We start from the raw sequence: 22,835 nt of genomic DNA, 5'->3' as shown, positions 1-22,835 counted from the left end.
ACAAAGGTGCTGTGTGTCTATCTGCAAAATGCTTATTATCAAGAAAATTTATTGTCCGTATATTTTTAATAAAATGTTTATAAAGACAAAATATATTTTAACATCTGCCAATAGAAATATTATTGAATAAGGCGAATGGTTTACAAACTCACATATGGAACATTTTCAAAATCTTTTACGAAATTATTCACAATATGCACCTATTGAAACATGGCGAATACAGTTACCTGATACAATACAATCCATACTTATAGATAAAAAATATATACAAATATTCACAGTTCATCTGATATATTTAATGGACATTGGGTATGTAGCTAATACGATAGAAAAAATATGTTTATATATGATTCCTTAAATAATAAAACTTTGCATAAACATCATAAACAATTTTTAAAAAGATTATTTCCATCATACGATTTTCAGAAACGTCCTGTCAAATTTCCTACTGTCAATCGAACTGTAGTAATTGTGATGTTTTCGTTATAACTTTTGCGACTTCATTGTTATTTAACATTAAACTTGATAAAATGAAGTATGAACGTAAGTTAATGCGTTTGCATTTAATACAAATTATTGAAACAAATGTAATTGAACATTTTCCTCAAGATTTGCAATATGGTGTTCATTCAAAAAGTACTTCCATTAATAGTAATACAAGCGAGAGAAACTGAAGCGATTTGTATACGAACAATACGTCAACATGAGATGGAACAACAAAAATCGAATCAATTAAGAAAATATCGCGATAATTATATTACTAAACAAAAATTAATTAAAATATAGTTAATTCTTCAAAACATTACAAAAGAAATATAGTTACCACAAAGTGTTTCTAAAGAAATACAATTAACACAAATTAATATTCAAACTGAACAACATAAAAATAAATGTTCTCAAAATAAAAATCGGTATCTAGAAAACTTAGAAAATAATGTTACTGAAAAACGTCAGCAATATAAACAAGATATAGATAATAATTATGTTATAAAATGTTATCAACAGCAGTTAGAAAAAAGTCTTGCTAAAAAATGATGTCTATACCAACAAAATCTAGAAGAAAATCGTGCTAAAAAACATCAATAGTACACAACAGTACACAACAGAATTTAGAAAAAAATCTTGCTAAAAAACATTGTCTTTACCAACAGGATTTATAAAAAAATCATGCTAAAAAATATCGTCTATACCAACAAGATTTAGAAAAAAATCGTGCTAAAAAACGAATGCATTATTTAAAAAATTTTCACCATGAACGAGATAAAAAAAAATAAATTGTGATCGTAAGTGATTGTATAACAAACAATATTACGAGAAAAAAAAGTTAAAATTCAGTTTTGTTAAAAATAATTGCGATATTGCCAAAAATATTATATTAGAAAATATGAAAAGTTTTGGTCACGCAATTATATAAAATTTCATAATTCTAAAACAACTGAAGAAATTTATAATAAACTTGATATTAAAAATTATGTTGAAGAACGATTAGAAGTCGAAAAAATTGTACTGTTATTGTATTGTATTGTTGTTGTATATATATTCGAGACAATTATATTCGCAAACAAAAAACAAACAAAAAAATCATGGTTATGTATAAAATATTAACTTTACTAAAAAAAAAAGTCAGAAATGTGCTTGAATCTTGCTATTAACTGTAAAACAATTAGTGATAAATTAAGTGCATTTTGTGGTAAATCGCATAACTTCGTCTGAAAATTATTTTAATGATTCTATATATCGTAACATTACTTTATCACAATCTGTGGACTTAGGAGCTCAAAATACATATGTATTATCTTTGATGAAAGAACAAAAAAAAAATCATAGTTGTGTTAACGAATTATGTAAAACTGATAATCCACTTCTAATTGAATGTTATCGAAACATTCCTCCGAACAATAAGTACATGTAAGTAATGTTTCAAAAGAATACCGAAATTATTATAGAAAATTCATAAATATACAATACAATAAAAGAGAATTTGAATACAAAGTTGGGTCACACACATATATTTGTTACATTGATACAACTTTTTACAAAGCAATGATTCTTCCTGTTCAATTGTTATCATCTTATTTCCCAATGGTCAGATATTTTAAAAGTTTAATTTATCATATAACAAATTTCTATAAAAAAATGTTAAATTTAGAAAAGGCTTTAACATTTGCTGATTTAGATACATTAAATCAAATTATAATTTTGGCACAACAAATCGTATGTACAGACATCAATCTACTGATACTATTTTGAGTGATGAGGATATTATTTATAAATATAAAAACGCGTTTAAAGCTTTAATTAAGCGCTCCATGGACACACCTCGATATGTTTGTGTATCATGTGAGAGACTTTGTTAAAAAAGAAATATATCCGAAATTAATAAATTTAAAGCACAAATAAATATTCCAGGTTGGAGAGATTTAATGGCATATATAAAGAAATAAAATATTAACTCACAGTATATATGCGATTATTGCGAACGCAAATTTCGGAACGGGTTAAATGCATATTGCGTATTAAATAATCTCATTGTACATGATGTATCTAATGTAAGCATCTCTTAACATATTCGAAAAAATTCTCATACAAAGAACTAAAGCGTTTCAAATTGTTGTTAAAATGGAAACTGTTATTAATAAAAAATTACCTCATAGGCGAATGATACAAAAAATAAAAGGTAGGACTTTTCATTACCACTACCTTTACAAGAAACACATGGAACAAATTATGTAAAAATACCGATTTACCTTAGATAATCGTGAAAAAGATTTAGCTCTATTGTGTTTTCCAGATTTATATCCTTTTGGTGTTAATGGACAATGTCAAACTAGACTGATTAAACTTCATGATCATAAATTCATTAAATGTCGTTTAAAATCTAAACATCCACAATATAGATTAAAATAATAATATTTGTCTTATTTATTAAATAATGCGAATTTACGTCAATTCAATTATGATATTTATCATAAATTGAATATAACTAATTTGCGAGACTGTTACACGGCTTCAGAATATTTAGAAGCATTGCAAAAAAGATTTATTAGAATCTGATTTAAGTACTATTTTTTCTACTTTAAGAAATACGGAACAATATTGGCGTAAACCAAGAGGTGATTTAAATTGTATGACGCAACATTACGGTCCTGCAACGTGGTTTTTAAGTCCTAGCGAGTATATGTGGAATGAATTAGGCGAATATATTCGTGAAGTAAATGGATGGTCTAATGAATCTTCTTTATTTACCAGTATTTCAATTGCTAGAGATCCTATATCAACATCGAGATTTCTGGACAAAAAATTTCGAGCAATGCTTGATTTTATTTGTTCTAAAGATCATCCGATTAGAGAAGTTACATTACTTCTGGCGACGAAAATATCAAGGTAGAGGTACCCCATATTTTCATTTATTACTTTGGGTTAAAAATTCATCAATTATTGGCAAATCTTCTCCAAAAGAAGTGTCTTCATTTATTTTACAACATATAACTTGTAAATTGCCGAATAAAAATATTTCACCATTATTATACAGACGAGTCAATATATATCAACAACACAAACATAGCGATTATGTTGTCTTCGTTCTAAGAAAATAGGACGTAAAATTGTTCGTATATGTCGTTTCAGTTTTCCTCATCCTATCACGGAAATATTTGTTGAGAGATGTCTTAAGTTCAATAGCAGGTAGAAAACAATTAAAACATAAAAGACTTTATGACCTTCCTCGAAATTGATATAAATGATTATAATTCTATCCTTCTTACTGCGTGGGAAGGAAATATGGATATACAATTTATAGGTAAAAAATCATCTTTGCTTACTTTTTATGTTACTAAGTATATGAATAAAGCAAGAAAATGTGAATTATTTGATTCTATCCTTAATAGTAAAAATAATAAAAACAAATCGTTAGCGAGTTATCGTTGGAATATCGCTTTGCGAATAATAGAGAATATAAAGCTTTTGAAGCTGCTGATACATTATTAAGTATTTCTTTACATGGAACTGGTACAAATACGACTATTAGATAGTTAGATGTTAATTAGATACGATTAGATACAGAAAACTCAAAAGCTATAAGGAAATTGAAACTTTTGATAAAGATTCTACAGACACATTTTATCCATCTTTAATATATAATCATTATCCGGATAGACCAAAAGAATTAGAATCGATGTCATTATGAATTTGCACAGTGGTTTAATATTAAATAATAGTACCAAAATAAAACCACAAAGTAAAAAAATTAAGTTCTTTAAGATGGCTAATGGTCATTAAACAACGACGTGGATATCTTATTAATCTCTATAGATAATGTCAAAGTATGGCTAGAAAATTATTTCTTCTTATTACTTCTTATGTTTAAACCTTATGTTTAAACATGGCGGAAGATAGAAGAACTTAAAAATGGATGTGATACTTATGCGGAATCATTTCACAATGTAAAATTACATCTTGCGAAAGCATTGCAGTATCATGAAAAATTAGAGAAATTGCAAGAAGCATTTGAAACTGCAAAACAATTACTTCAAGAACATTTAGATAATTTGGCAAAACAGAATGTTTCAAGATGACCCAATAAATGTTCAAAATGTTGAAGCTGATGAAGCAATGCAAGATTTTAAAGATCTTGTTGACAAATCGAAAAAATCGATATATCTGAAATGATTTCAAAACGGAATATAGATCAAAAAAGAGTATTTGATAAAGTTACTAATACCATAATGTCAAATAAATCAATATTACGATTATATATTAGTGGAGGAAGAGGTACTTGGTAAGAGTTACTTGGTTAAAACAATTAAGTGTTAGATAAAACAAAATCTTAACAAAAATACTGCTATAGCACTTACAGGTATAACAGCATTTAATATAGATAGTTTGACAGTTCGCAGATTACTGCAGTTACCTGTTGAACATGCTCATACTCTTAAATATAAACAATTATCTGACCACGTTTTGAAAATTATACGAGTTGATCTCAAAGATGTTGTTTTTATAATAATTGATGAAGTGTCAATGATATCAAATTTAATTTTAATGTTTATACATCTTTCACATACACATATAAATCTTTCGAAGCAAAAATAAACGAATTGTGTGATTTTATTAATAATTTGTCAAATGATACCGTTTGTTTATTACCTACTTGTCATATGTGTGACGTTCTTAACACTGCAATGTTAAATCGTATTGTTTCAAAAGAAATATTATTAATAGCTGAAAATACAATTAATTGTATTTCATATATGAAAAAAAGGATAACAAAAAGGGATATTGATAGATAACGATGATGATAATACTAGAACAGTTTTTAAAACAAATTATAATTAAAATTGGAGCAAAAGAAGTTATGATAAAACGCAATATTGATTATGATTGAATATTGCTAGTTTGGTAAATGATACAATAGCCTTGTAAATGGTACAATAGCTACAGTTATTTGTACAAGATACAACTGATTACATAGAAAAAAATAAAACTTCTTTTATCATCTGGTTTGGAATATTTTATTGAAAAAGTAAGTGTTAAGTTCCAAGTGATGGATAAAGCATATGTTATTAGAAAACAATTTCCATTATCTTTGAGTTATGGTATCACTATTCATAAAAGCCAGAGATTAAGTTTGAAAAGTGCTATTATGAATATAACTCCATATTTAATTGCGAACAGGTTTATGTTGCCTTATCCCGAGTGACATCTCTAGATGGATTGCATTTAATTAATTTTGATCCTCCATCCATATTTGCTAGTGAAAAAGCTATTATAGAATATAATCGGCTAAACGAATATATAATCCAGAATCAAAAATGATTACTGTTTCGAAGGAGCGTTATCGTAAAGTTAAAGATGTTTCATGAATATTATTGAAAACAATTACTTCCGTTCAAGAGTCAGCTCAAAACGCACTCTCAAAAGTACTAATTGGATTATGTATAGTTTTCAAAATATAGACAAGATTTCATGTTATGCAAATACGGTATTACAATGTTTATTGCAATGTTTACATATTATCAGACAACAATTATTAAATTGCGATAAACTAGATGTATTAAATTTACTTGCATCGATATGAACATAAAATGAACAATTTGGATATCTGAAATACGGAAATCTTTAGAAGAGAATTTTTCAGTTGCTATTAAACAAGATCCATTCGATTTTCTTACATCTCTCTGTATAAAATACGATTATATAAAAAATTTTATAGAGCATCAAATTATTGCAAATTATTGATACAATTCATGTGATAATACAAAAATTATTATTAAGATTATTCTTTTAATTTCTATTAATAACATGAAAAAGAAAAATTTTAATCTTAATGATTTACTAAAAACTATATTTTCATCAAATTGATGTCAATCGTTTGACCAATCATGTGATCGTTGTGGAAGAAATGATCTCTATTAAATTGGAGCTCCTACCATCGCAAATCGAGTTCATATATAAAAAAAAATTTAGTGCTATTTATGTGCTAATTTGTTGCTCTAGTCCGAATTTTGTTGCTCCAGCCGTTTGACAGGAAATCGCAATCAAACTGGAGGGGTCCAGTTTGACATAAAGCTGGACCCCCCCCATAATAAAAAATATATATAGGCGTGTCGTATAAAAAAAATTCAATATTTTTGCAAAATAATATTAGTAAACAATAGTAAAAATATTAATTTTGAAAATATTTTTGCGTAAAGTTAGAGCAACAAATTAGCAACAAATTCTGGTGTATTTGTTTTTGTTGATACGACACGCCTATATATTTTTTTTCTTTGGGGGGACTAGTTTGACATTAAGCTGGACCCCTCCGCGTGTCAGATACTCAGATTCCAGACGTTGTAATTATAACAAATAAATTGTTGCTTGGTCCAATTTGTTACTGACATACTCTACACACTCCAAACTTTCGAGGTATGGCAAAATCCGAATTTGTTGCTCGTTCTAACGGCTCGCAAATAATCAAATTGTCGAGACAGAATCGCCAAAGACTCGGAAATAGACAATTTATCTTGGCAGGTCCGCTTGTCAGATATTTTTCGAACCTTATTATTATATATTGTATTTTGATGTTTTGTGGTTTAAAAATTTTTGAAATAAAGGAAAAGTTTTGTTAAAAATTCTATGTTTTAAATTTATGGTAATATCTATGTCTTAAATTTATATGTAACATCTTTGCATTAATATTTTCTTTTAGATGCTACAATTTTTTATTTTTTTATCTCACTTCTTCTATGTTTCTCGCTCGATTGTTGTGATGCACGTGTCATCTAGTTTCCTCTTTCGATATGAGGCAAACAATAGAGATAAAAAGTTCAAAGAATTTGCTACCTTGCGGTCCTCGGCCGTGTTTGTTCGGCTTCTGAAAGGTAAATTTTTTGTTCATGCTGCGGATATTCGCAGATTCTTTACGCGCAGATATTTAATGCGCAAATACTTCGGCGATTTCATCGTTGCCATAGTTACGAATATCTAGTGTGATTGAAATCGCAGTGCTCATTCTTTCGGTGACCGCGTCAGTGTACGACAGATTTCGAGATTTCGTGATTTCGTGTTATTAATTTCGTGATTTCGTGTTATTAATTTCGCGTTTCTCGTTTTGTTTTTTTTTTCTTAGTTCTTAATTCTTAATTCTTTCATAGTTTATTTAGTTTATTCACATTTATTTAGTTTATTTAGTTCTTTTAGTTTTTTTTTCTTTCTATTTCATTTAGTATTTTTTATTACATTTGTGATTCGTTTATTACTTTGTGTTCTTGATTTTTTTTTCCTTTCTTTTTTCGCATTTTTTATCTTCGTGTTTAAATTTTAAGTTTAGATTTAAGATTTAACTGTGGAAGTATTCACACACGATTGGATTACAATGCCTGCACGAGGAAGACCAGCTAAAACAGATAAGCATTTTTTAATTTAGATATTACTAAAATATAAAGACTAAATTATAGAAGACGGTCAAAAAATTGTTACTAAATGTAATGCAATTTGGGTAACTATAGCGAGAGAACTTGAAAATCAGTTGACGCCGTTGTCCATATATACATTTGTAACATGCAATAGATATAATGTAAGAAATATATTGTTTGATCGTCCTTCTGTCCCTTCTTGTCAATCAATAAATGTTGATAACAGCGTAGAATTAGAACTGTTCGAAGTATCTAGTATTAATAGAACGAAAAATGATTCAATAAAATAAATAATAATAAATAATAATAAATAGTTCAATAATAAGTGGATTAAATATGCCCTTAAATAATAAGGACGGCTTGCTTACATTTACAATTACAATACCAAAAACGGAATTTAATGCCATGTTAATTAATAAAACGTACAGACGAAGAGAGAAAGGTCGATCCCCTTCCACGCGACAATATACGATTTTGCAATCGGGCATTTGGCAGCATGTATTTTCTGAAAAAATTTGGAAAAGTACAAAATTATCTTGCGGATTTAATTTTAGGCGACATAAGTTGATAAGTAACGGGGAATCCGAGTACGCGTACGGAACTTGTAAATGTGGTTCGTTGATAAAATGTATTATTAATAACAGTAACGATACAACTACAGAAATAAAATGTAAATTTATCGAGGGAGAAGGACGGTATGGAAAACGATATTTAAGAAATCCTATTAGACAAACTGTTGTTAATAATTTACAAGGAACCAATATTATGAAATACAGGATCGAATTAGCAAAAAAATTAATGCAAGAAGGTGATAATGTCGAACTATCTCACTTATTTAATGCTAATATTTTACGAGTAGTCAAATATGAAGTCAAACAAAAAAATTATTTTCATAAAAATCCATTAAGAGCTTTAGAAATAATGCAATTAGGTTCCTTAAAATATGTAATTCATAACATTGGTTTAAATCCGTTTTTTATTCATTACTTCCAATTTTCAACTGGATGTATATAGAACATATACTTTAGATGAATCAGCTTGTATTTTTATAGATGCAACTGGAAGCATTATAAAGAAAATTAAAAGACCTGATAACTCAAAGACAGGTCATATATTTTTATAAAATTGTGTCGTTCATTCTAAAAAAAGTGGTATGTTTCCAGTTGCATAAATGTTATCCAAAAGACATAATACAAGTTCGATTCAGTACTGGTTAAATGAATGGGTATGATCCGGTGCGCCACGATCACGTGAAGTCGTTTGCAACTTTTCACGTGTATTATTAACCGCAGCCATTCGAAACTTTACTCGTTATTCTTCACTGGACGAATACGCGGACGCTTGCTATGAAAATGTACCGTCTTGCTATATTCGCGTCGATGTAGCGCATTTTATAAAAAAATACGCTAATTTTTTTAAAAGAATCACGTCCGCGAATAAAAGAATTTTATTTATACATAGTAGGAAAATTAATTTTATGTCGCGATATCGTAGCCGCGCGTGATTTATTAAAAGGAATTTTAATTATTGCCCGAAACGAAAAGCAAGGGATGATAACCGAAAATAATAAAACGTTATGTGAAGAATATAAAATAAAAATGAAAAATTTACTTAAAAATTCCGAAGAAATAAATGTAGAAAATGATAAAGAATATATTGAGATTGAAAACGAAGAAGAAGACTGTTCCAATAATTGGAATCAGTGGTGGGTAAGAAATATCGACGAAGAAGTAAACATTTTATTGATTGACAACAAAGGAGACAGAGAAAACGCGCACTACATGTCGAAATTTGCCGAACTACTTGATTAAAAATGTAAAATTACTTCCTTTATGGTCTTGTGTTTGCAGGGATAACTTCGGATTTGGCAGAGTACCTGCCAATAGCGCATCCGTGGAAAGTGATTTCAACATAATAAAACATATTTTATTAAAAACAGAGAAAACATCTATGCGTGCAGACGAGTTTGTCGAAAAACATATCAAGTTTCTAAACGGTCGCCTAAAAATAGTACAGAATAAGGATATTTCTACGAATAATCCTACGGATAATCGCTTCGAAGCCGGTGATATTTCTACGGACACAAATATGGAGATGGATATAAACATTGAACAAAGTATTCCAACAAATCAAAATGAAATTACAAACAACGTTGGAATTGAAAAAAAATGTTCAGCGTGAGCAAATGGACATCAGCCTACCGGAGGACATAGGTGTTATGTATGTTAAAAATATGTACATGCTTTAGATGAATGTTCGAAGCCAGTTGGAGAAGAAGGATACGGTCAACAACGAATATGTGTCGACTACCAGAATATTAACAATCTTCCAGATATTGTTGCAACGAGGGAAATGGAAGATTGACGTGATTTGGTAAAGGCGGACACACAATCGAAAGGAAAGTATTTACAGAAACATAATTTATAAAACGAATATTTGTTAGAAAGTAATATATATAAGAAAAGGAGCTTGCAGAACAGCTTGGCGTTACGCAGCAAATCATTTCTGTATGTTTACATACGATGAGAAAGGTTCAGAAGGAAGGCAGATGAGTTCCGCATGAATTGTCCGAAGACAAAAATCATCAGTGTGACACTGCACTCACTTTGCTTTCAAAGTTCTGGAAAAAAGATTTTCTGTACAAAATCATTACAGGCGATGAAAAGTGAATTCTTTATGATAACCCTAAACATAGAAAATCATGGGTTGACTCTGGTCAACCTTCGACATCGACGCTAAAGCCCAATATCCACGTCAAGAAGGTTTTGCTCTGATGGGATTGGAAAGTGTTGTATTACTAGTTGTAACCGGATGAAACAATCACGGCAGATCGCTACTAACAATAATTGACCAATTTGAGCGATGCATTAGAAGAAAAGAGACCATTTACTGGCCAAGGACGTCGTAAAGTGATCTTGCTTCATAACAATACTCGACTACATGTTGCGAAAGCGACTCAGGACCATATCTTTGCGTTAGGCTGGGAACTTCTCCCGCACGCGTATAGCCCAGACATGGCGCCTTCCGATTACTATCTATTCCGATCGCTGCAGCATCATTTGGCTGATACACATTTCATGAGATTTGAAGAGATGCGAAAATGCATTGATTTTATCGCTTCGAAGCCGGTGAGCTTCTATCGTCAAGGAATTCGCAAGCTACCCGAAAGATGGCAAAAGGTCGTTGATGCAAACGACGGGAAATATTTCGTTGATTAATATTTTTTTGTTTGTTTTTGAATTTTACAAATAAAAGCTCAGAACTTTTTTGTACATCTAATACTTAACTCAATTCTAGTTGTGATCAAACTAAAAAATAAAATCTAAGTGCTAGTATCTTTGTGATGATCTTTATATTTTCATTTCGTATTCTAACCCAAGTGATAGTAGCTTTAATTCTTAAAAAAAAAAATTGATTTCCACATTGCTAACTTAACTCAAATGATATCATTTGTATAAAAGATTTGATATCAATAATTGGTACCAAGTTATAATCCTACTATAAAAGTTACATCATTCTACTAAACCCAAGTGATATGAGTAGGAAGAATATAGCACCGATTCTAACTCAGAAGCGTTGAGAGGGGTGCGGGTGTGCGGGGGGGAACGGAAGGTGCGGGGAAGAAGGGAGGGGGAAGTCCGAGTCGGCAGTCCTTTGAACTAAACCGCGGGAGGGAGGGGGGATAAGATAGTAGGATTCGGTGAAGGGGATATAAACAAATAGATAAACAAATAGATAAATAAGAAGATAAATATATAGATAAATAAATAGAAAATTGCAACTCGAAGGACATGACGTCACGGGGGGGAAGGGGTAGTGAAGAAAGAGGTGAGATAAACAAATAGGATAAGATAGCAAGGCGATATAAACAAAATGGGCGGCGAAGATGATATAAAAAATTGCGCGTGAACATGACGTCAGTGGGGGGAGGGGGAGGGGGGCCGCCGCCGCCGCCGCCGCCGCCGCCGCCGCCGCCGCGCCCGCCGCCACCGCCGCCGAGTAAAAAAATAAATAACTCTCTCGTATTATCTCTTCCGTTGTGGCTCTCTCTCTCTCTCTTATGGCGAATGTTACTTTTTTCTAATTATTTTATGGTGAGGAAGAAAGAAATGAAAGAAATATATGTTTTTTTACATATTATATATGTTTATATTTTTAAACAAATTGAATACATTTTTAAGTGTGAAATTTTTTTATTCACATGTTTTTTTCTTATACACTAAAAACTAAAGCTAACAGCTCGCAATCGACGAGTTGACGTCTATCGAATGTATCGCAATCGCGTATCGCGTTCGGCACTTCCTCGGGATCTGTTACAACAGACGCGATGTTGGAGAATCGCGTATACTTGGTATCGATCGTATCGACGAATCTGACGAGTCGATCGAACGTCACATCGATACATTCGTCCAGAGCAAACATACGGCGCAGGGTCGATTCGATCATCGTTACGCGTACGTTCAAAGATTCAAGACGTACGAGTGTAACGTCGTTCATCAGACAAATTCTGACGGTTAACGGTCCGACGCTTATAAAATTGTCTTTGTAATCGTTTCGCAGCAATTTATAAATATTCTATCGCTGCTCGTAGAGTCCCTTCCATGTTTCGAGAGACAGTATCAATTCCTATCCCCGATGATCTCCCAGAGCGATCTCCACGTAGCGGTGGATCAACGTTGATTCCAATTTCCAGAAATTTGTAACCCGTGGCTGTCAGAGTGTAACGTCTGCTCAGTAAGCGCACCGCGCGACGCTCCACCGAAATACTGTGGAAATTAAATATATAATATTGCACAATGTTGGAAAAAAAGAGAAAAAAATAAAAAAATGCAGTTGAAACGCGTTACATTTCTTCTTTTGTTTTTCGCCATTGTACGGTGCGCTGCTTCCTTTGGCGGAATACATTGCGTGTTGTTCGAATGATGGAGGAGAGGAGTATCTTTTTTGTCGTGCAGATCGTTCGATGGAGGAGGACTGATCGTGTAAATTTTTTGACATGGCATATCGTTAAACCCCCCCCTCCTCCCCCCGCCCTCCTTTTTTTCTAGGAATTGCATTGTTGCAATCAAACATGTAGCGACATGTTCGCAAAGGAGCACGATGATGTTCAAATTTGTTCCTAGGAAGAGCCCGTGAAAAGATAGCTCTTCGTAGAAATCGACGTACGTGTCGCGGCGTGTCAAGAGAAGCGCCGATACTCCGGTTACTATAAACAAATCGGGGAGACTTATGATGGTTTTTTTTCGTGGAAATCGGCGTACGTGTCGCGGCGTGTCAAGAGAAGCGCCGATACTCCGGCTGCTATAAACAAATTGGGGAGACCTATGATGATGCTCCGACAAAGGGACAAAGAAATTGTCGATGATATATAATGGGTTATGGAGTGTGCAGGATCACAGTAGATGGAAGTCTAATGTGTGTAAAAAAAATAGGTGACGGTGAAAATGGATAATGTGTTGAATATAGAAAATGTGTTTAATATGAATGAGGAAGACTTTGTGAATATAGTGGACGAAGTGTTTGAAAATGAAGAAGAAATAGAGATTGACAATATTGACAATATTGACACTGATATTGAAGACGAAGAGCACGCATTGTCATCGCACGATAGCAATTACATAAGTGATCAAAGTGATTATGCAGAAAAAATTGTTACCCGTTCGGAACTCCTTGCGTTGAGAATAATAATAAAAAGTATTGTTCAATACAATTTTATTATTCAACGGGTGGTGCACTAACTCTATGTGCCGAATGCATTCGTCTGGCGGACACTGACATTGGAGTATTGTATGCCGTTAGGAAGCACGAGATAGATACTCTCAATGCGCTAAACAGCCGATTTTGCTCCAATTGTCAACAGTCCGTCTGTATGGTAATGCCATGCAACATGTTCCCAATTTGCACAAATTGAAAAAAGACGACATTGTGAACGAGGCATATGCAAGTACTTCGTGGAAGAGTGTGATGTGATATAAAAACAATATGGAAAGGTCATTGGAAGAATTAACAAGTTCTCCGTTATGGGATTCAATTTCTCATCTATCAGTAAACGTGGCGATGTATTTTATAAAGAGACACTACACCTCAACTCCTCATTTCCCGATTTCTCGTCCAAGAGTTAAGGGACGCTACAATTAGACTCTCTGCTTCTCCCCTCCTTCTGAGAGAGCGGAAATAATTCTGGAAGCGTGCACATATTATCATTATAGAGGACACGCATACAATATATTATTACTTCTCTCGCGGCAAAAAGTAGCAGAGATAATTCCAAGAAGCAAGGATAATCATATATGGTTGTTCTATTCCCATCAATCTCCGGACATGTCGGAAATACAACGCTTTATATACTGGCTTCGAGTTAAAGCAGCTATAGAGAAAAGAAAAAAATAAAGTAAAAAAATGTAAAATTGTTTTGATGAGACAGCACAACATTTTAAAAGAATCAAGATTTTGCAATATGGAACACCTAGAGCGAGTGGAACGCGAGCTGCTGGAGCAGTGCAGCCAAGTCGCTACCTTGGTGGAGTGTTTCGCGTGGTTGCAACGATGTGAGGAGTCGAACTCGAGGAACTTAGCCGTGTTAAGCCTCCTCGATTCACCGTTGCAAATAGACAATCTGCGATGGCGAGGATCGCGCGACTCGCGGGTGCAAAAGTACAACTAGAAAGACGTTTCGTGCACGTTGGTGGTGAATACGCGAGTAGAGACACTGGATCTCTCGTTTGGCGAGAGATCGATACGGCATTTGAAAACCGTATATTGACTGGTATGATGATCAATGTGGACTATATCGAGCTGCGACAATTTTTAAAAGACGCTGGTGGTGTAGTGCTCGAGCGAGTGCGAGATATTGTACAAAGATACAATAGTGTGAAAGTGAACACTGCATTTAACAGCGAGTTTGTGACGAGCGATAAACGCGCGAACAAAAGTATAAACACTAAAAATAGTGAACTCTTTCGAATGTCAAATTTGGACGAGTGGTACGAGCAGTACGTTATCGAACCCACGTTGGCGTCGCTCGAAGAATTCCAAGAATGCGACAGTAGATGGGCGTTGTCGCGAATTCTAAATTTGACTGTAAACGTGAACAAATATAATCCAATGCACGCGAGATGTTACATCGAATTACCGCGGGAAATTATGTTAAAGCGAGCGGTGATCAATGTACGATCCAATGACAATGCGTGGTCGGTGGTCGCGGCTCTGCATTCGGCTGAAAGCAATACAAATCGGGAATTGTCGTACCCGCATTATACGGTGTTAAATTTGCAAGACATTACGTTTCCGATGACGTTGAACCAAATTAAGAAGTTCGAACATCTCAACGACATCTCAATCAACGTCTACGGTATCAAGGAAAAGGAGATTCTCCCGATAAGGCTGACATCAAGGAAGATGGAGAAGCAAATCTATTGTACGTGCAGGATCCGCGCGACGACAACGCGGGGCACTTTGCGTACATCAAAGATCTGTCCCGTCTTGTGAGCTCACAACTAAATAAATACGGACATAAGAAATACTTTTGCGACCGGTATGTATTTTAACAAATTTATTATTTCTCTTATAAAATTCTCTTATAAAATTGTTTAAAAAATCATATTTTCCGTTTGCAGATGTCTACATTACTTCAGTTTGTCTGAAAGATTGCAGTCACATACAACGGACTGCGAAAAGATGAACGATTGCGCCATCCGACTGCCGAGCGAGGACGACAAGTGTCTCGAATTCAAGAACTACACGAATAAGGAATGACTTCCATTCATCTTTACGCGGACTTGGAATGCGTACTACGGCGAACGGAACCGGCAGAGAGGGAAGACGCATCGTACTTACCAGCAGCACGAGGTATTTAGCATCGTGCGATGCTCGTACGACGACGCGTTATCGGTATATCGATTTCGTCGCGACGAAAACTGCGTTGCGTGGTTCGTTCGGCAATTCAAAGATTTGGCGCATCAAGTAAAAATTCTGTTATCCGCGAATGTCCCCATGGAAACGTTGTCGTTGTTGAGAAAGTAGTGGGAGGCATATCGTAGCGCGACGCGTTGTCACATTTGCGAAAAATCATTTGCGTCGGACGACACGCGGATACGCGATCATTGCCATCTTACCGGTCGTTACCGTAGTCCCGCGCACTCAAATTGTAATCTAAATTATAAAGATTCATATTGCATTCCCATAGTATTTCACAACTTATCCGGTTATGACGCGCACTTTATTATCACGGAAATAGCTACGGCGTTCGAAGGCAGGATCGACGTGCTGCCGATAACAAAAGAAAAATATATTTCGTTTACAAAACATATTCAAGGTACCACCGAGAGATCAGATTCGCGAAATTGCGTACGCTTGCGGTTCATAGATTCGTACAAATTTTTAAATACCAGCCTTGATAAATTAGCATCTTTTCTAACGAAAGAAAAATTAAAAATTTTACGTTCCAAATTTTCCACGGTCTCAAATGAAGATTTTGATTTGTCGACGCGCAAAGATGTCTGTCCGTACGAATACGTGGATCGTGCGGACAAGCTGCAGGACATGCACCTACCACCGCGCGAATCGTTCTATAACTCGTTGACCGGTGACACGGAGTGTCTGAGAACGATTACGCGCACGCCGCGAACGTTTGGCAGCGATTCTCCATCCGAACGCTCAGCGAATACAGCGATCTATATCTCAAGACTGATGTCTTGTTATTGGCCGACGTTTTCGAAAATTTCCGCGAAAGTTTGCGTCGCGAGTTACGGACTCGATCCCGCACATTACTACACATTGCCAGGTTTCACATGGGACGCCATGTTGAAACATACGCGCGTAAAATTTGAGTTGCTCACCGACATCGATATGGTTATGTTTATCTAACGCGGTATACGCGGCGGTCTCAGTCAATGTTCCGGCAGATACGCGCAGGCCAATAATAAGTACATGCATTCGTACGACCCATCGAAACCGTCGTCATACCTTATGTACTTTGACGTAAATAATCTGTACGGATGGGCGATGTGTCAACCGCTGCCCTATGCCGAATTTCGATAGATGGAAGACATTGAGAACTTTGACGCGAGCGCGATCACTCCGGATTCGTCTACGGGTTATATTCTCGAGGTCCGCATCATTTGCACGATCGACACACTGACCTACCTTTCTGTCCGACGCGCGATAAATCACCCGGCACGCGGCAGGATAAACTTCTCGCGACGTTATACCATAAGAAGCGGTATGTCATCCATTATCGCAACCTGCAGCAATGTACGCGCCATGATTTTCGTATCGCAAAGATATATCGCGTACTACAATTTGCTCAATCCGCCTGGCTCCGCGATTACATCGAATTCAATACACACTTTAGAACGTACGCGAAAAACGATTTTGAGAAAAATTTGTACAAATTAATGAACAACGCGGTATTCGGTAAAACAATGGAAAATGTGCGCAATCACGTCGACGTTAAACTTTTAACCAAATGGGACGGACGGTATGGCGCGGAGGCAATGATCGCGAAACCAAATTTCCACAGCCGCAGCGTCTTTGCGGAAAACTTAATCGCCGTCGAAATGCGTAAACTCGAGGTAAAATTCAACAAGCCGATTTACGTGGGTATGTGTATACTCGACATATCGAAAATCTGCTTGTACGAATTTCATCACGAATACATGTCACCGCTGTATCGCGAGAAATGTAAGATCATGTACACCGACACGGACAGTCTCGTATATCACATCGAGTGCGATTATGTGTACGAGGCGATGAAACGTGATATCGCTAGATTCGATACGAGCGATTATCCGATAGACAACGCGTACGGGATGCCTCTCGCGAATAAAAAAGTACCCGGTCTAATGACGGATGAGAATAACGGTGCGATAATGACGGAATTCGTCGGACTCAGAGCGAAGATGTATGCGGTGAGGCTGGACGGCAGAAAAGATATTAAAAAGGCGAAAGGTGTAAAGAATAACGTCGTAACGCGAACAATAACGTTCGACGATTATACGCGATGCTTGAATGAAGAGATCGAAATGACTCGTCGCCAGTCGTGTATAAGATCCAAGCTACACCAAATATATACGGTGTCCGAATCGAAAATCGCTCTGAGTCCGTACGACGACAAACGATACATCGTACCGGATTCGACGGAGACGTTACCGTGGGGACATTGGCGGATTCCATTGTAATATATATATATATATATATATATATATATACATGTTTATATAATGTACATATATTTTTATATTTTTTATATAGTTTATATATATGCATAAATGCATGTATGTATGTATGTACGTACCTATGTATCATATCTATTTATGTATGTATGAACGTATGTATTCTTGTAGTTTTATACGATACTGTTTTATACGATACGACACTGTTATATATGTAGTATAGATGTATGTATTTTTTTATAGTTTTTATATGTAGTTTTACAATAAAATTTATTTTATATAATATTTATAATAGCAACCAAGATCCTGCTTGCTGAGGAATTAGCTTTAATTCTCTCTTCGATTTATTTAATGTATACTCGGCTTAATATATATATTGTTTATAATACATGCAGTTTTACATGTGTTCTCGTAAGTTACATACATGTATAGTTTAAAAAATGTAATGGCAGAAAAAAATAATAAAAACTCTTTGTATACATGTATACAGTGTATATTAATTTTTTAAATACATTATAAAAATAAGAAAAATGAATTAAATCACACTGCTTTTGTTTATCCATGAGTTATGCGATCTATCGAATCCCAGCCACTTGTCTCCCTTCCTGCGTAGTACTTTCTCTGAGATACGTCCGGATGAGTCGCGCGATGCAATTCGTGCTCGTAGAACGCGCTCGCGATCGATTTTCCGCGATAGTTCTCGAGCAGATAAGTTATGGGATTAGTACGCTGCACTTTAACGATCTTAAATACCTCGGTGATCCAATTTGGCGTGTAAGCTTTTTCGAAAATTGTCTTGTGCTTGCTCACGCGTACCGATTCGCCTACTTTGAATTTTGCTGGACCTGCGATCTTTATCGCGCTGTATACCGTATCCAAGAGTCTTTTGGCGATCGCGGGAGTTACGTCAACGGGTCGCATGCCGATAGTGCGATGCTTACGCGCATTGTAATCTGACACGAGACACGGTAGCGCGTCGACCCACTTGTAAGTGCCGTTGAGCGTAAACATCTTCCACATGTCGTTCTTAAGCGTGCGATTGAATCGCTCGACGATCGATGCCTTCAACACCGTATACGTGGAATAATGATTAATGTTGTGTTTTTTCAAGAGTTTTTGCACATCGGCATTGTAAAATTCCTTTCCCATATCTGTTTGCAAGTTTCTCGGGCATCTTCCGCTCTCTCGAATTATCTTAGCGATAGCGTTAGCCGTCTCGCTTCCGACCTTGCTCTTGAGCGGTACGGTCCAGGCGTACTTGCTCAATGCATCGATGACGGTGAGTATGTAGTGATGACCTCTGTTGAAACTCGAATACGGACGTATCTCGACGATGTCAGCCTGCCACAGATCGTCGTATCCCCGAATTATGACACGTCTTCGCGGAAAATTTCTCCTCGCCGGAGCGTGCAATTCCTCAACGAGTCGTCGCCTCTCGGAGCTAACATTTTTTTCACGTCCATCGGATCGCATGTTTCAACGATGTTTAATAGTAAATAAGATATACAATTTAAAATTGTTTTTTTCCTCACTGACGTTAATCGACTGGCTCGTTTCGTCGATACGCGATTAATTTATAATAATGCCGGCTTCGCGAAGTTCCTCGATGATCGACAGTATCTCGTTGTCGTGAGCGTTGTTACTAGCTCGGTGCGAAGCGTCGAGCAATCGGAGTCGATCCACCAGTTTGTTGGGATCGTCCCAATGCACGTAATCGATCTTGTTGTTGTTTAACTTCATGGCGGTTGGTATATTGCTCACGCCTGCACCCTTTTTACGCTCGCTACTTCCATACGTAGATACGAGCGGAGCGATGATGTTAATATACTTGGATCCCCTATTGCCCTTGATGGGATTATGGGCGCTATGACCATTTGTCGTCTATGAGCTTTGTTGTTAATAATATACTTTTATACGTTTGTTTGTCATCCTCGGTAAAAACCGCGTCATCGGGAAGTCTCTTGAAGATCAATTCGTACAATCCTGGTGTACCATTGTATCTCACATTGTCTATGATTATGGAGTCATTTTTGTCAACGTCAAATTTCTTGTCACCAAGCATCGCACCATTGTTTTTATCGAAATAAACACCGTATACGCGATCAAATGTATCGTTTTTTCCATTATCATCGAGGAGAGGGCTACGTACTTTTGCCCTAATGGTCCCAGCTGATTATGCAACGCCTCTCGACCTTGTTGCGTTTGCAGACTCTGTTTAATGGTTGTTTCGAATGACGGTTCACTGGCGTCTTTTGTTTCGAAAACATCTTCCTTTTGCAGGAACAGCGGTGGTTCTTTTGATGGGTCTTTCGATGGTTGTATCGGTATAGACTCGAACATGAGTGAATCTGACACGGCTTTCAATTCTTTCGTTGTACGTTGTTTTTTAGACTGCGGCGTTAATTTCAACCATCCAACATCCGTCCAATATGAATCCTTGTCAGTAGTAATAATATCGTTATCGTTATCGTCATCGCTGTCTTCACGTTTTTGTTTTTTCTTAATACCGAGATCCTTTGCTTTTCTTTCAATCGATTGAGATTCCTCGGTTTTTTCAACAATCTGTTTTAGAGGTTCGACGATGGGCTTGAAGCGTTTCTCCAACGCTGTATCTTCAGCTATTTTACCAATTTTTAAAGCGCGATATTTTTTGCGAATCGAATCGCTCGTTTTCGCAATCTGTTTCGCTATTTTCTCGCGATCTTTGGTGTTATCCATGTTGCCTGCTCCACGTATCGACATCGATTAACCACGTTACGGTACCGCGAACGTATTAAATTCCTTTCTGTATCGCCCATTGATAAGCGGACTGTCCTTATCTATCACTAGAAATCCATACTCGCGCTGCCAACAATCGCGGCATAACGCACAGAATTCATCGTATGACATGTCGGTATTTACGTGATCGTTGTAAACATGTTTCAAGTTGGTACCATCCTGTTTGAACAGAATCAGCAGGTTCGCATTGTCGCGATCATTATCAGATGTTTAGGTATCCTCGCGTACGTCTGACAGAGATAGAAGCAATCGACGTTCGAGTTGTGGCCCATCAAAAAGTATTCTCTCACAGCATCTTGCTTATCGCACGCAACGTCGTCGAAGACGAAGATCGAATTGAGACGTACCTCGCTCGGTGGAATGACGTTACTGTTGTTGGAGAACGTAAAGTAGCCGATTTCTTCTATCAATGTTAGTAAATTTTCCAAGTATCGATATTTCAATTGTTGCAGCGATTTCGAGATACGTACACGTTCTCGAAACGTACACCATGCGAACTCTCGAGCAAGCTTATGAGAACGTTGGTTTTACCACAATTCGACGGCCCGCAAATGATGGCGCGTATAGTACTCGGTAACATTTCACCGTGCTTGCGCTCCGTCGCGATGTCTCCCATCATTCGCGCTCTCTCGTCACAGTTCGCGACGCGTATCGTCAGCGGCTGCCGTACAAATTTCATGTTCGCACTGTGTTATCTAGGCTTCGATCGAACGCCTATTTATAGGCGCGTGAAACCACGAATCGCTCAGTAGCAAAAATGTATCTCGCGCTGTCGCATCCCTCCGATATTCGGGATTTGAGCGCTGAGCAGTTGCAATATATACCGCAGGTCGTACTGTTACGCGTGTGCGGTAATTATATCGATCACGTGTGGGACAAGCTTTCGGAGTATATAAAGGCGGATTTGGAAGTTCAAACCTATCGTCGCTGCGTCGAACATTATAATCAATCGTGGGATCGAGATCATATAGACGGTCCTGCACCGAAGATAAAGAATTGTGGCCTATGGCAGCAACAGCGTCAAACGAAGGCTACATTGGAGGTCTGCTCAATCGAGCGATAAACGCGCTTCCTTTCGAACTACATATCCCGAGCTATCAGTTTTGTGGTTCGGGTACTCGGCTGAAAAAGCGATTAGCTAGAGGTGAAACCGGCATAAATCCACTGAACGCGGCGTGCCGTGAACACGACATTGCGTATTCTCAGAGCAACGATCTCACCGACAGACACGCGGCGGACAAAGTACTCGCCGATAAAGCCTTAGGATATCTTATATCCTGGCTCGGTACGCGTCATCGCGAGAGATTCGGCTCTGAGCGAGAAAGCTGCAGCTGCAGCCGTTTGGACAGCGATGAAAGCCAAGACCAAGATCAGCATGGGTATGAAGGCGAAGAAAAAAGCCGGCAAAAAAAAGAAACGAATACTTCCAACGGCGAAACGAGGTGGTGTGTTACCGATTTTGCCAATTTTGGGCGCTCTCGGGTCCTTAATCGGCGGAGCGGCTAGTGTGGCGAAAGCGGTAAACGACAGGAAAATCGCGCAACGTCAACTCGAGGAACTGCAACGTCGCGCGATGGAAACGCGCGGACAGGGACTGCATCTCGCTCCGTACAAATACGGACGAGGACTGTATCTCGCTCCGTACAAACGTGGACGAGGAGTAACAGCGAAAAAAGAAAAAAAAATGCCAAAGAGACGATAAAAATACCTACGGGTGTAACCACCAATGTACAATTGGACCAGCTGGCGAAGCGTATGCGCGTACCGTACTTTAGAGGCGTTTTTATGCGTGACGCATTACCGATTAGCGGCACATGTCGAAAAGAGAGCGATATTGTAAATCTGGACGACACGACGGGTCCCGGTACTCATTGGGTAGCATACGCAAAGAGAAACAATCGCGTTGTGTACTTTGACAGTTTCGGTAATCTTCGACCGCCCAAGGAACTGATACGATATTTCGGAGACAATGCTACGATAGAATACAATC

General features: G+C 36.5%; 1 protein-coding gene and 5 pseudogenes across 1 annotated transcript; all 6 read left to right on the top strand.

Annotated features, from left to right (window-relative positions):
- The first annotated feature begins 22 nt into the window (after window positions 1-22).
- Window positions 23-1,275, top strand: LOC148937483 (uncharacterized; annotated as a pseudogene).
- Window positions 1,227-2,733, top strand: LOC148937482 (uncharacterized; annotated as a pseudogene).
- Window positions 2,734-2,742: 9 nt separating this feature from the next.
- LOC148937481 (uncharacterized) lies at window positions 2,743-5,120 on the top strand (annotated as a pseudogene).
- Window positions 5,121-5,156: 36 nt separating this feature from the next.
- On the top strand, window positions 5,157-6,360 carry LOC148937480 (uncharacterized; annotated as a pseudogene).
- A 2,782-nt stretch (window positions 6,361-9,142) lies between these two features.
- LOC148937479 (uncharacterized) lies at window positions 9,143-10,487 on the top strand (annotated as a pseudogene).
- Window positions 10,488-17,027: 6,540 nt separating this feature from the next.
- Window positions 17,028-18,149, top strand: LOC148937478 (uncharacterized). The gene has a single exon (XM_089072399.1). It carries the CDS (start codon window positions 17,291-17,293, stop codon window positions 18,071-18,073), a length of 783 nt encoding a protein of 260 aa, XP_088928525.1. The 5' UTR covers window positions 17,028-17,290; the 3' UTR covers window positions 18,074-18,149.
- Window positions 18,150-22,835: the final 4,686 nt, after the last annotated feature.

This window comes from Pogonomyrmex barbatus, unplaced genomic scaffold (assembly GCF_055798465.1).
Source record: "Pogonomyrmex barbatus isolate J1 unplaced genomic scaffold, ASM5579846v1 scaffold13, whole genome shotgun sequence".
Lineage (NCBI taxonomy): Eukaryota > Metazoa > Arthropoda > Insecta > Hymenoptera > Formicidae > Pogonomyrmex > Pogonomyrmex barbatus.
The sequence above is the reverse complement of the archived record's forward strand: the minus strand, read 5'-3'. Positions and strand labels throughout refer to the sequence as shown.

What these genes read in the sequence shown, in the direction of transcription:
- LOC148937478 (XM_089072399.1), top strand. Translation starts at nt 17,291, where the DNA reads ATGAACAACGCGGTATTCGGTAAAACAATGGAAAATGTGCGCAATCAC.